Source organism: Trematomus bernacchii, unplaced genomic scaffold (genome assembly GCF_902827165.1).
Source record: "Trematomus bernacchii unplaced genomic scaffold, fTreBer1.1, whole genome shotgun sequence".
Lineage (NCBI taxonomy): Eukaryota > Metazoa > Chordata > Actinopteri > Perciformes > Nototheniidae > Trematomus > Trematomus bernacchii.
This window is the reverse complement of record NW_022987851.1, coordinates 5,682,691-5,694,650: the sequence shown is the minus strand read 5'-3', so window position 1 is coordinate 5,694,650 and position 11,960 is coordinate 5,682,691. Positions and strand designations below refer to the sequence as shown.

Below are 11,960 nucleotides of genomic sequence, written 5' to 3'. Positions count from 1 at the left end.
AAAACAACCTGTCATTCCCTCAATGAAAGGATACTGACTGGTCTGTCTGTCATTAGAACTAGAAAATCAAATTTTTGTGGAAAGGTGGGCTGGGTGAAGCTGATGTGTGACAAACAAGTGGCCATCATCTCAGTTGACACACCTGCCAATCAGCCAACATGACCCCAAACACACCCTCTGCCTAAGCCTTCATAAGCTTAGACCAAGATTCTGCCTGGCCGATTTAGAAGAGTGACTTGTAGAGTCCACATTTACAAGAGGCGAATATTGTTTTGGAGTAAACAGAGAAAAAATAAATGATTTGGATTTGAAAAAGGTGGTTTTGATAACGCTAATATATTCAGCTTTTTTGGAACAAGGATCAGGCAGCCATTACAGGTGCTGCATCTTAATGTGCCAGACTAAAGGCCTTCACACACCGGGGGCGTGACGAAAAAACAACACAAAATTGCAAAATACTCACCTGTGAATACTGCCGTCACCTTGGACTAACAGATAAAGAAGTGGAAAGAAACTACAGGATTGTAAACTTCATCAAGTGAAATGCACAGTAAATAAGGTGCATTGGAATTGTTACCATAACACATATCCCCACTTTGAATCTGGTGGATGATATAGTGTGAATCAAATGCACAGTATTTATGCAAAACTAAAAATAGCTGCCTGTGTCACAGCTTGATGTTTAAACTGATAAATGAGTGTCTATGTGTTATTGCTCATTTCCAGGCTCCAAGTTAAATGATCAGAAAAAAAGGCTAATCTCATTTATTTGCATACAAATGTGACAACTTGAGTAGAGAGAGGGGGAGGAAGGGATCTGGATAGTTGAGAGAACAGATAAGAGTAAATGTTGAGGTACAGCTTCTGTCCCTCAGAAACTAGCATCACTTTTTTATATTTTGAAGCGTGTGTCATAGCATTACCATCTGGACGTTTCTGCTGCCAAGTGCCAACGCAGTCTTGCTTATATTTAATTTAACTCTTCCTCTGATTTTTTTCATCATCAACAAACTAAGACCAAAAAACAACAACTTTTGTTGTGTTAGCCTGAAGAGAAAAGTGCTTTGATAAAGCAGAAATCCATTTCCTTTTTTTCTCTTCACATTGTTTCAGACTTTTCCAGCCATTTGTTTTCTAAGTCATTCCTGTAATGACGGCAAGTCCCCAAACAACACATGAGACCACGTCCTTTACTTTTAGCAACATTTCAAGGAGTGGGCACAGTATGCTCCCTGAAGACATACCAACAAGGCAATTATGTTCATTGCTCTAGAGGAAACACTAGAGAAAACCAACATTGCATTTCCCTCCGAGCACAGTAACCCTGGTCTCTGTGTGTGTGTCGCCTTAGCCTGAGATGATGTTTTGGAGTTAGGCCAGAGAATTACTCGGGGAAGAAATGTGCTTTTTGCCCTCATTTACCATTGAGACATGGCCTTTGAGGGCACATACCCTGTTAGCAGTGCAACCCAACAGTATCAGATTGAGCCGATGGGAACTCAAATCTTACTGTACACAGCCAAGTGTTTATTTACGCCTGAAACCAAACAGGTTTATTTTAACTCAGAGAGACAAAGAGCTTTCAGCTGATTTTTTGTTTTATATGAGAGCCATATACTTCAACCCCCTGACAAAAGGAAAACATACACTTTTCCAACATGGACGCAGGGCTACACGCTTCTGTACAGAGAACGATATATTATTAGATTGTAGCAATGTTTGAATTAATAAATAGAGAGTCTACTCACATGCAAACTGCAGAAGAGCTTCTCGACCCAGGACGTTCCCGAAGCTGTTCTCTGCTTTACACTGGTACCTCCCATAGTCCGTGATCTCACTGGCATTGGTAATAATTAAGTTTCCATCAATAAAGCTGTAGCGATAGTCTGCCTCTGCATCCAATGATGTCCCATTGATGTACCAGCTGGAAAACATAACAAGAATATAGGATTTTTACATATGTGAGTAATGCTGTGCTAATGAGCTGCATTGGAACAAGAGCAATCAGGACAGAGACAGATATATGTCACACCTGTATGTGGGCGGTGGATTCCCCCGTGCTTCACAGTGCATCATCACTTTCTTTTCATCAGAATCCAAAGGAAAGATAACATCGCCAGGCTCGTGGATAAAAACTGGCCCAAACTCTTCACTTTCTATGAAGAAAAAGAGAGATAAAGACAGGGATGATTACAATTATCACAACATGATTGCCGCTCAGTTTTAAACATCCAATTACATGTCTATTATTCCCCAGTTTGGTTAGTGCAAGTGCATTAGTGTAACAAGAGAAGAGGCTCAATGGTGAGATACAATTATTAACAACAATAAGACCTTACCCATAAGCAGCATTAAAGCAGCAGAGACCTGTTTTCTGACAAGTAATGACACTTTTGTGATTTATTCTATAACTGGTTGGAGGTTGTTTGGATATAATGTCTGTCAGCCTCTCTCTCCCAGCCAGTTACTTTTGGTTTGACCATTCTTACTTTCTCTGGCCCTTTTCCCATTCCTGCTTGGTGACACTTAGAGAAATAGTGAAGCAAGACTGAGAAAAAAAGTGAAAGCAAAACATAATGGTGGAGCTGAAAATCTAAGATAGAAGAGGTATAAGTCCCTTGAGGCTAAGGCAGCCAAATGTTTGAAAAATAACTAATTATTCATGCTGTGCTGTTGCCAGTAAATGCCCACAGCCTAGTGAGTCTGAAGGCAGCAGAGAGGTGGGGGGAGAGGAGAGCACGGCCTAGTGAGCCAATACCAGGTCAACTGGTGGTGCACTCAAGAAACAGAAGGGATAAGACTGGCAAGGTTTGGGTTTGGCTAGCAGATTCATCTTGTGTCTCATTTGGAAACATTTGTTTGAATCTTTTAACATTTCATGACGTCCATGCCCTCAGAAATGTATTTTTATGAACCTACCAAAAAGGTCATCGTGCTACAGCTAGCTTTTAAAATGTTGAACTTATAGTTATGCATGAATGCTGATGATTATGGACAAGTTAGTCCAAACAAATGAGAGTATTTCCTTACACAATAAAAAGACAAACAACATAAAACATTGGAAGTGTGTTCTTTAACCATTTAATACCCATTGAAAATAACAATGTTATAATATATACTATTACATGGCAAATTAAATTATATAATACATATATATATGTATACGTTTATAACGGTAGGACGGTCTTGACCAAAAACGCCAAGGCTGTTCCTATTTGTTAGACATGATCCATGTTTGGAAATGTCACAGACAAGATAAAAGTATCTTAAGGCTAACGGTGTCATTCGGTAACTGTAACATCTTCTGGGCTGACTGTTGTTTGCCTTGAGGTGCCAAGTAATGAGCCAACAACACTAATAACACGAGTCCTAACACTCTGTGTTCCAGCTTTGAAGTAGTATTTCTTGGCCAGGTTTGATAGTGAAAACATCTGCCATATGTGGCCTGTATCCCACTATAAACTTGCCTATGACCCAGATTCACAGTGTATTACATATGTTCAAACAGTGGTATGAACCCAAGTGAGTGGTAACATTAATAAGGGATTTATTTGTCATCTAAAGAGTAAAAGAGTTATTGCCACCATACTACTGAAAATATGTTTGTTTTGTATTTGTCAGGAAGGGAATGTTACAGTAATCAATCTTCTCTTTTTGTCAGTGCTGCAACATTGTTTGCTATCCTCCTAACATTCTGTGACACACTTCTATTTTTATTACTAGCTCTACAGGCAAAATTGCAAGAAAAGAACAAGCCTGTGGTAAAAATTGCCTCCATTTGGGACTCAGAGATTGGTCAATTCTTGGAATTTTCTGTACGTGGCTCTTATCCTTGGGCATTATTATTGTGTTTCTCATAGCGTCTATACCATAGCATAGTGCAGGTATTTCAAAAGTACACAAACTTTAATTCAAGGCATAGGATGCAATCCGTTATCAATTGTGCTATATATACTGTGTGCAAGGGAAGTGCTGACGTGCTGACACACTTATGTTTGTGGCTGGAAGGGTGTGTTGCCCTGGGAGCACAAATGGAAACAGTGTGATACATTACCAGGAGGAGTTGCTACTAACCATGGCCATACAAAGTGAAGAGGAACATGCACACTAGAATCAGATAACCCTCATCAAATAGGCTTTAATGGCATACAAATGGAGGGAGAGTTCTACATAAATCAAGTCATTTTCTACACTGGTATATACATCATTGTTGTCAGAATTGTAAATATATAATTGAAAGACACCATACAATATCATTATGGAAAACATAAAAGTGACAAGATTCTACGGTCCAATAGTTTAGATTACACAGGAAAGTAGTTCCAAGGCCTGATTAATACTTAACATTAAAAAAAAAAAAAACATTTACAAATTAGATTACATTGGTTACTTCCTAGCAATAAATTGGGTTGCTAATATGTGTTACAGAATGTGATACAATTATTATAAAACGTTTATTATTGGTATATGTTTTTGCTGCAGGAGGCCATTTAAAGCTGGCATATATAATATAATATTGTTGAAGTGATATAAATACCTACATTACAGCTATGAGTACACCTAAGCCAGGGGTCTGCAACCTTTTTGACCAAAAGAGCCATTTTGCCCCCTTTTCCAACAATTTGTTTTGTCTGGAGCCGCAAAACATATTTGATAGCTTATAAAGTTGTATTTATTGTTATATCATAGACAAAAACTACAGTTTTTTTGCATTTATTATGTATTACATTATAAAACTGTTAACCTCTAATAAGAAACAAAGAACTCTTATAAGGAGAATACAAAAAATGCACAGGCCTACTTTAAAATAAATTAAACACAGCACTTGGGGAGTCCACTGCACATTTGAAGGAAAAATAATACAATTAAAATAAAACCTATCTGCACCCTAAAAAGAGTTTACTGATTGAATTATGACTGAAGATCGTCAGCTGTCTTCCTCTTCCGTTTTTTTCCTCCATACGTTACATGTCACTTGTTAGACGCTTTTATCCAAAGCGACTTACATACTCAATACTGTGGGCAATCCCCACAGGAGCAATTTGGGGTGAAGTGTCTTGCCCAGGGACACAACGACATGCTGACTGCAGTGGGGTTTGAACCTGATCCGAACACCAACGCACAATCCACTCCGCCACACACCTCCATACGTAGAGGCTGCAGCACCTTTAAGAACTTCTCTCTACATATCAAACATACCGGTAAGCATCGTTTGCTTGAAAGCAGATAACTCTGTCCACGCAGAATTCAATCCTGTGTTCCTCCGATACTTTTCTTTTCTTTGATTTATCCATAGTTCGCTCATCGAGCCGGGGGTCAGGTTATTCTCCTGCAAGAAAAGGCGCTGGCGCGGGACAGTAGCAGGATGTGACGCATATTTTAGTTGACCTAATTAAAACCGTTTTTTATTTATGTGTCACAGTATCACCTCAAAATACAAGATACGAAACATTTTCAACCGCGCAACAACATTTAAATAGTCCTACAAATACTTCTATTTAATTTCCTTCTGATTTATGTCTAAACTCAAGGGAGCCAGAGCAGAGGGCTTAAAGAGCCGCAGGTTGCCGACCCCTGACCTAAGCCATGAAGTTTCCTGATCTACAGTAAGGTGCTCTTGTTGATTTAAAGTGGTTTCACGTAGGATTCAAACTCTCCTCGACACAAATGCGCCCACATATCGATATGCTTGCCGCTCCAGTATTTTCTGCTTCACAGTCCCTGTTGCAATTTCTTCTGCTCCTTTAGAGTGCTTTTACTCTTTGATCTAGATGTTAACACACAAGTGATGTACTTATTGTAGAAGGCTTCCTGTTTCTAGGTATATTGCTCCTCGGATTTTCTGATTCTACTAGACAGCTGAATCTTGTGTATTTCGGAATAATTATTTCTCTGTGAGATAATTAATTTATGAAGAATATAAGCCAAGTAAACAGACAGTAAAATATGTGGAGGTCTTAGTGATAGCACTATGCAGCAGGTGCATTTCTGGCAGTATGTGCATGCTGTTTGTTTTAAAAGACGTCATCATATTATTAAGCATTTACGCTTCAATGGCATTTCTTTGGGAATTAATATCATCAGTCTTTAGTAGTTCTCACTATTTAGGAATAATATGATGACGGAAAAATAATCATGTGTTTGTTTTTTTATCAGGGTATGTACATCTTGCCAACCCTTTTGCATCAATGAACTGCTCGACTGGGAAATAAAAGGCTTTGAAATAAGATTGGAGGAAATGAACCGATATGAAGTTGTAACACTTGCTGTGCAGATAAACAAAAGCAATTCAGTGCTTGTATGGTTTCTAAGTAATAAGAAATATAGCACTCCATTTTTGTGTTAATCTCTCTATCTATTCATACTGTTTTCAACAATTCAAGAATGATCCACCTGACACCAATTAGCATGTTGAGTGGGGTGGGCTATGATGTATGATGAAATGATTTCAACTTCAAACGAAATACTAGGGGTTCAGTTTAAACAAAGAACAAGTGAAGGTGCCACCGCGGCCCAGCAGAGGATCACCAATGCAGATAACAAGTGTCTGCTGATGTCTGTGGGTCAAAGACTGCAGGTAGTCATTAACTGCTAATAATTATATATCATTCAATACGTGGACTTTCAGTTCCACTCTGTCCTATATTTTCCCATTGATTATTTCAATAAAATTGGGCGTTGTTGCATAAAAAAGGGCAAACTTTCCTATAACGTTTTTTCAAATCATTATTCTCTACTTTTTTAAATTATTTTCATAGGTGAACCAAATCTAAATTAGTAAATAAACTGCAGAGAGACATGAAAAAAGCTATGGCTTTTGATTCAGCTGAAAAATAAAACTAACTGTTTTGGATTTCCTTTTCATCAAAGGAGGTGTTTCTATATGTAAATGTATGTGGCTGACAACGTTATTCTTATTTTCTGCTAATATTTGAAGCTGTATCCACCTCCAATATATCTGTTAACATTTGAAAACATTAAAGAGTCAGATGAAAGAGCCACATATCGGTGCTTAAGGACATATGGTCTGTGTGTGTGTTTTGTGTGTGTGTGTGTACAAACTACAAACACATCACTTAACTTCAAGTGCCATGGCCATCTGTCAGTCACAGAACCCAAAAAAGCAATATTCCCTTTAAGCCGCCAAAGGTGTATTACTTTTTGGCATCCATTTCATCCACCGAACATCAATCCAGTGCTATGGTATAATGCTCTTGTCACCACTGACAATGGAGAGACATTACTCTCACCTTGGTCATAGAGACGCAAGTCGTTTGATGGCTACGTAGTGATAGTGCTGTCAGAAAGATAGGAAGATTGGGGTAGGGGCAAAAAGCTAGAAAATAGGGAAAGTCTGAAACTCCAGAGAGAAAAATAAAACAATTTCATTCCTTAATTCTTCCTGTTTTAATTGTGATCAACCCATAACTCTCAATGTGTCCTGCCAATTCAGGAGCTACTTCAGATTTCCATTAATGAAGCACTTGGGATGCAAAAAGCATGGCGTGATTAATCGTATATTAAATTATCAACATGTCATTATATCCTCGAGAATTATTCATACTGTAAGTCAGGATGTGAGCAAATGACCCAAGTAGATTTATGACAGTGTGATTCCACACTTCGATATTAAATCTTCCCTTTTGACAAAGATATCCATCATATCTATAGTTTCTGTACTGACAGGTACACGGAGAGAGCTGGATATTGCCATGATCCCACCTCAATTTCACAGAGGGCATGACCCTGGCCACTGCAGACCATGCACGGTGATGATGGATAGATGAGATTCATTTCCAGACCAATCCAAACAGACAGGAAGCCTGCACACATGAAGTGAGCAGAGTGTTGGTAGAGATAGCCGAGTGCCATAACACCAATCATGTTTGGAGTGTGTATCTTCCCCAACTATGGAGTATCCTCTCTTTTACTTTGGTTCATTTTGACACGTCGGAACAATGTCATCTGAACTCAAGTAACACTTTCTGTTCGCACTATCTGAAAATTCCTTTACCAGAAAAAGAAATGGGGGACTTCAAAATCCACTTTTGGTATGGGACGAGGCACATCTTGACATTTCAGATAGCAATAACTTTTAACAAAATAACGGATAATTAGCTTCTCTTCCCCCGCTTTCTTACCTAATGAACACTACAGTTGGCAAATGATACCTTCATTATCCTTGGCTGAGATGATTAAGTAAATTAAAAGAAAGTTTACAAATGTCAGTATTAGTCATCTATTTGTGAGGTTATTCAACTTTTAATGCGAAGTAAGTGTAAACTTTAACAAACCCCAAAAACTTTAAGATTTTGGTTCAGAGAAGAGCAAACAAACAGGAGGTTTGCCCGCACCATTAGCTTTACCTTCACTTCTGTAGTTCTCCTGAGAGCTGAGCAGACTCAGGGCTGACAGGGGATGACTGGAGAAAGCAGGCCAGTCAGGAGTCCCCAGCCCACCACCGTGGTGCTGTCGAGGTCTGCTGCGAGAGCCCAGCACTGACGAGCTGTCGGCTTTCATTCGTAATACTGCTGCATATGATATAGGCCGTGCTGCAACAGCTCTCGCAAGGTCTGGAGGAAAATAAGAAACACAGTGCCGAGTTAGATCAAATATTCTGTGGTTTTGGTATTGTTTGTCATCCTGGGAGAGTGATCCCTTCCTCAGTTGTTTTTTTTTTTAAATGTCATGCATCAAAACTGAAGGACTAGTAACAGAGGGATTCCTATTCTAAACAGATAGCCATTTGAGTAAGATTGGTTTACTAGTCAAATGTGACAAGAATTTGGTCAAAGAATTGTGTCTTGGAAAAGTGTCTTAAATGAATCTTCAAAAATAAAATAAATTGTTCTGCAAATGCCTCTGTATTTGATAGTACTCTTAACCATCCGGTTTCCCTTGATACTATATAAACAATAGTTTGCAAAAAATAGTTTTCTACATGCGGGGATCTTGCTGAACAGAAACAAAGAGTAGAGACAGCAGGATAAGGAGGTGTCACAATTCAGAGACAGCTAGGTGGAAAAACCTAAAATCATTTCCTACAGTCTGCTGAAAAAGCACATACTGTTGAAAAAGTATCCGTGATGTCAAGGATTTCTGAATACATATCTACATCCAGGCAAAAAGGTGAACATTTGAAGCTTTAAAGCCTTGTTGAGTCTATAATAATTCCTTTCATAAGCCTGAGATCCATTTGACAGAGCAAGCATTCCAGATGAACACAAAGACACCTGTTTAAAATAATTTAAATGATCAATAAATACCTCAAATAGTGAATACCTTTTTTTTTTCATTTCTATAACAATGCTTGGAGTATTTTCCATTTGGCTTCAAAACAGTCAGTCTTTTTCTGGAGCATGTACAGTAACATATTCACCATTAGAGGTATTCCTTAGGTGGAAACATACACATCTTACAAGACACTCTGAAAACCACTGTCATCAAAGCCTCAAATTGAACAAAATGTGTAACAGGCAGAGTGAGAAACTGTATCCTTTAAAGTACGAGTCACCGGAGGTTCACAAATATCCTCTCTGAAATGTAAACTACACTCGAGGCTGTCACTGCAGATTTCAGTCACTGTATTCTTCTACTACTCACTTTTGAGGTATTCAATCCACTTTAAGTAGGCTAATGTGCCAGTATTGTCTTTTATGATACTATAAATGTAACAACTCAAGATTACACGCACAATTAGTCCAGCCGTGACAGCTGATCATCAGTAAGTATTTTCCAAAAGCGGCTGTGCAATACAGCTGAAAGAAAAAGCTAAAACCCACTGCTGATATGGAACTAATTCTGCTTTAAAAAAAATGCAAAACACTAGAAGCTGGAAGCCCAGCAAGAGTCTATCAGAGCTCTGCAAAGGCGCGGTGTGAGTGTTTTTGCACGACATGATAACGTGCTATAAAAGAACTGAACAAAACTGAGAAATAATTATGTGCCCTTGGGGAGTTGTCAGCAGCGAAAGTACTCCTATCTACACATGGGGAGCAGGCAATTACTGTATTGCATTATGGGGAGAAGCAGAATATGGAACAACGTTCAAAATTAAAGGTATTGTGAGTTTGAAAATTGATAAGCAAAGCAATTAGTAGTTGGTTGGCACTCAGTTTAATCATTTATCTTGCTGAGAATCAGCTGGATTGAGGAGTCGACTATTTTCCTGCTGCCTAGCTCACGGTTGACTAAACAAAAAAAACATGGCTACGGCTTTTCTAGAACCTTTTTTATTATCAGTAATTGCCTTTTTTTTGTTGCTACTGTTTTCCTTATGAATATGTGTTATTTATTTCTGTAAATTCTTGTTTACATTACATTAGTTGTTCAAATGTGTTTACCTATTTCTGTTTTTCCATCTTTCTTTTGCAATGTAAAGGCTCCTGAGCATTAGAATGCTGACTCACTGCATGGTTTCAGGCAGTTCGGTTTAACCGGTGTTGCCCCCTACCTTCTATTGAGGTCAATTTGTGTAGGATGTTTGAAAAAGAACATCAATTATCAAAACAGGTAGTGTAAGGAAATGACAAATTTCCTAAGAAAATCACAATCACCAATTGTACTTTTCACAATTCATGCCCTGACACACAGTCCTTCATTAGGAATGGTAGTCCCTGTCTAGCTGCCTGTCTGCCCGTCTTGCCTGACTTGTCTTTCAATTGGTCTGAAAACAGTTCATTCTGATCGATTACAACACATGGCGGGGATTGTGTTGCTTCAGAACAGCCAGTCAAAGTTGTTTGGATGAGCACTTCTCGAGATAAGCTGCAATCAGCAATTACCATGAAGGCCAGGCGATCGGGCCCACGCTCTCAAGATGACACTCTTTAAAGGCTGCACTGTATTCCCAAATTCAACCAAAATTTGTCTAGTTGGAAAACATCACACTTTTGTCTCTCGCAGATGGAATCACTAATGCCAGCAGAAAAAGGGGAGGTAACACGGTTATTGATTTAACATAATAGGCATTTATTTTTGTTGACAATGTTAACTGCTGTAAGTTGGTTATGTGCATAATCCAAAAAAAAGGAATAAAAAATCATGGTAAATGAATGATTCATTCTGAGCTATGTATTGTCCCCTATAGTTTGACTAACTCTTCAAACAACTGCCATGACACTTTGGATTGAGGGGCTTTACCACATCCCACTACTCATCCCATTTCTCCACATTGAATATGTGAGAAGCCTCAGCAGGGTAGTGGTGCACCATGTACAGTATAGATGTCATCAGAACAACAGAGCAGTGATGACATGTAACAGAGTGTGTTCAAATAAATGTATCCTGTTATAAGATGACAGCGGCACTGACTTTATTCATTTAAAATACAGTCCAGGGCAAAAACTCTCATTTGGTTTTTGTAATTGAAGCATTGCAACCTGAATAAGGCCAAATGAATACTTAGAATCCGAGCCCTGAGAAAACATTGGACAGGGAAAGTAAATAAAAAATAAATGCTGGTTCTTTTTCATACAGAATTACAGTTTCTGCATTACTGTTGGTTGCTTACGGTTTTTTCCATGAAAACACAAACATTGAAAGCATTTCAGTGTTCATTCAAACATGTACATTCAACTCATGAGGGAATCTTGAAGAAAAAAAGAAGAACTTGAAATAGCTTTGGCCTTTTATTCCATCCATCCATCCATCCATCCATCCATCCATACCTTTTATTCCATGTTGTGGATAAATAATAAATACAATCACATTCTTCCGGTCTATTATTTTATGAGTCTTTACTTATACTTCATACAGGGTTATTCTGTAAACATAAGCTTATACATGTTGCATATTGTGCAAATCATAAAAGGTCCTTTTCCTTTATTCCAGGAAAACAACATTCAAAGGCTTGGGCCCTGACAAATACAACCTGCTGAAAAAAGAAAAGTCTATTTTATTTGTTTGACTACTGAAGCCGACAGGCACTTGCTCTTGTCAGCTGTCACCTTCATCTGATA

The 11,960-nt window shown here is 38.4% G+C and overlaps 1 protein-coding gene across 1 annotated transcript in view; it reads right to left on the bottom strand.

The window, feature by feature from the left end:
• cntn5 (contactin 5) overlaps positions 1–8,535 on the bottom strand; it is a 79,184-nt gene extending 70,649 nt beyond the window's left edge. The window contains exons 1-3 of the mRNA XM_034112951.1: positions 8,367–8,535; positions 2,033–2,156; positions 1,749–1,924 (exon numbers count right to left, since the gene is read on the bottom strand). Of these exons, the coding sequence (XP_033968842.1) occupies positions 1,749–1,924; positions 2,033–2,156; positions 8,367–8,520 (454 nt within the window). The 5' untranslated portion in view covers positions 8,521–8,535. The remainder of the gene's footprint in view (positions 1–1,748; positions 1,925–2,032; positions 2,157–8,366) is intronic.
• Positions 8,536–11,960: the final 3,425 nt, after the last annotated feature.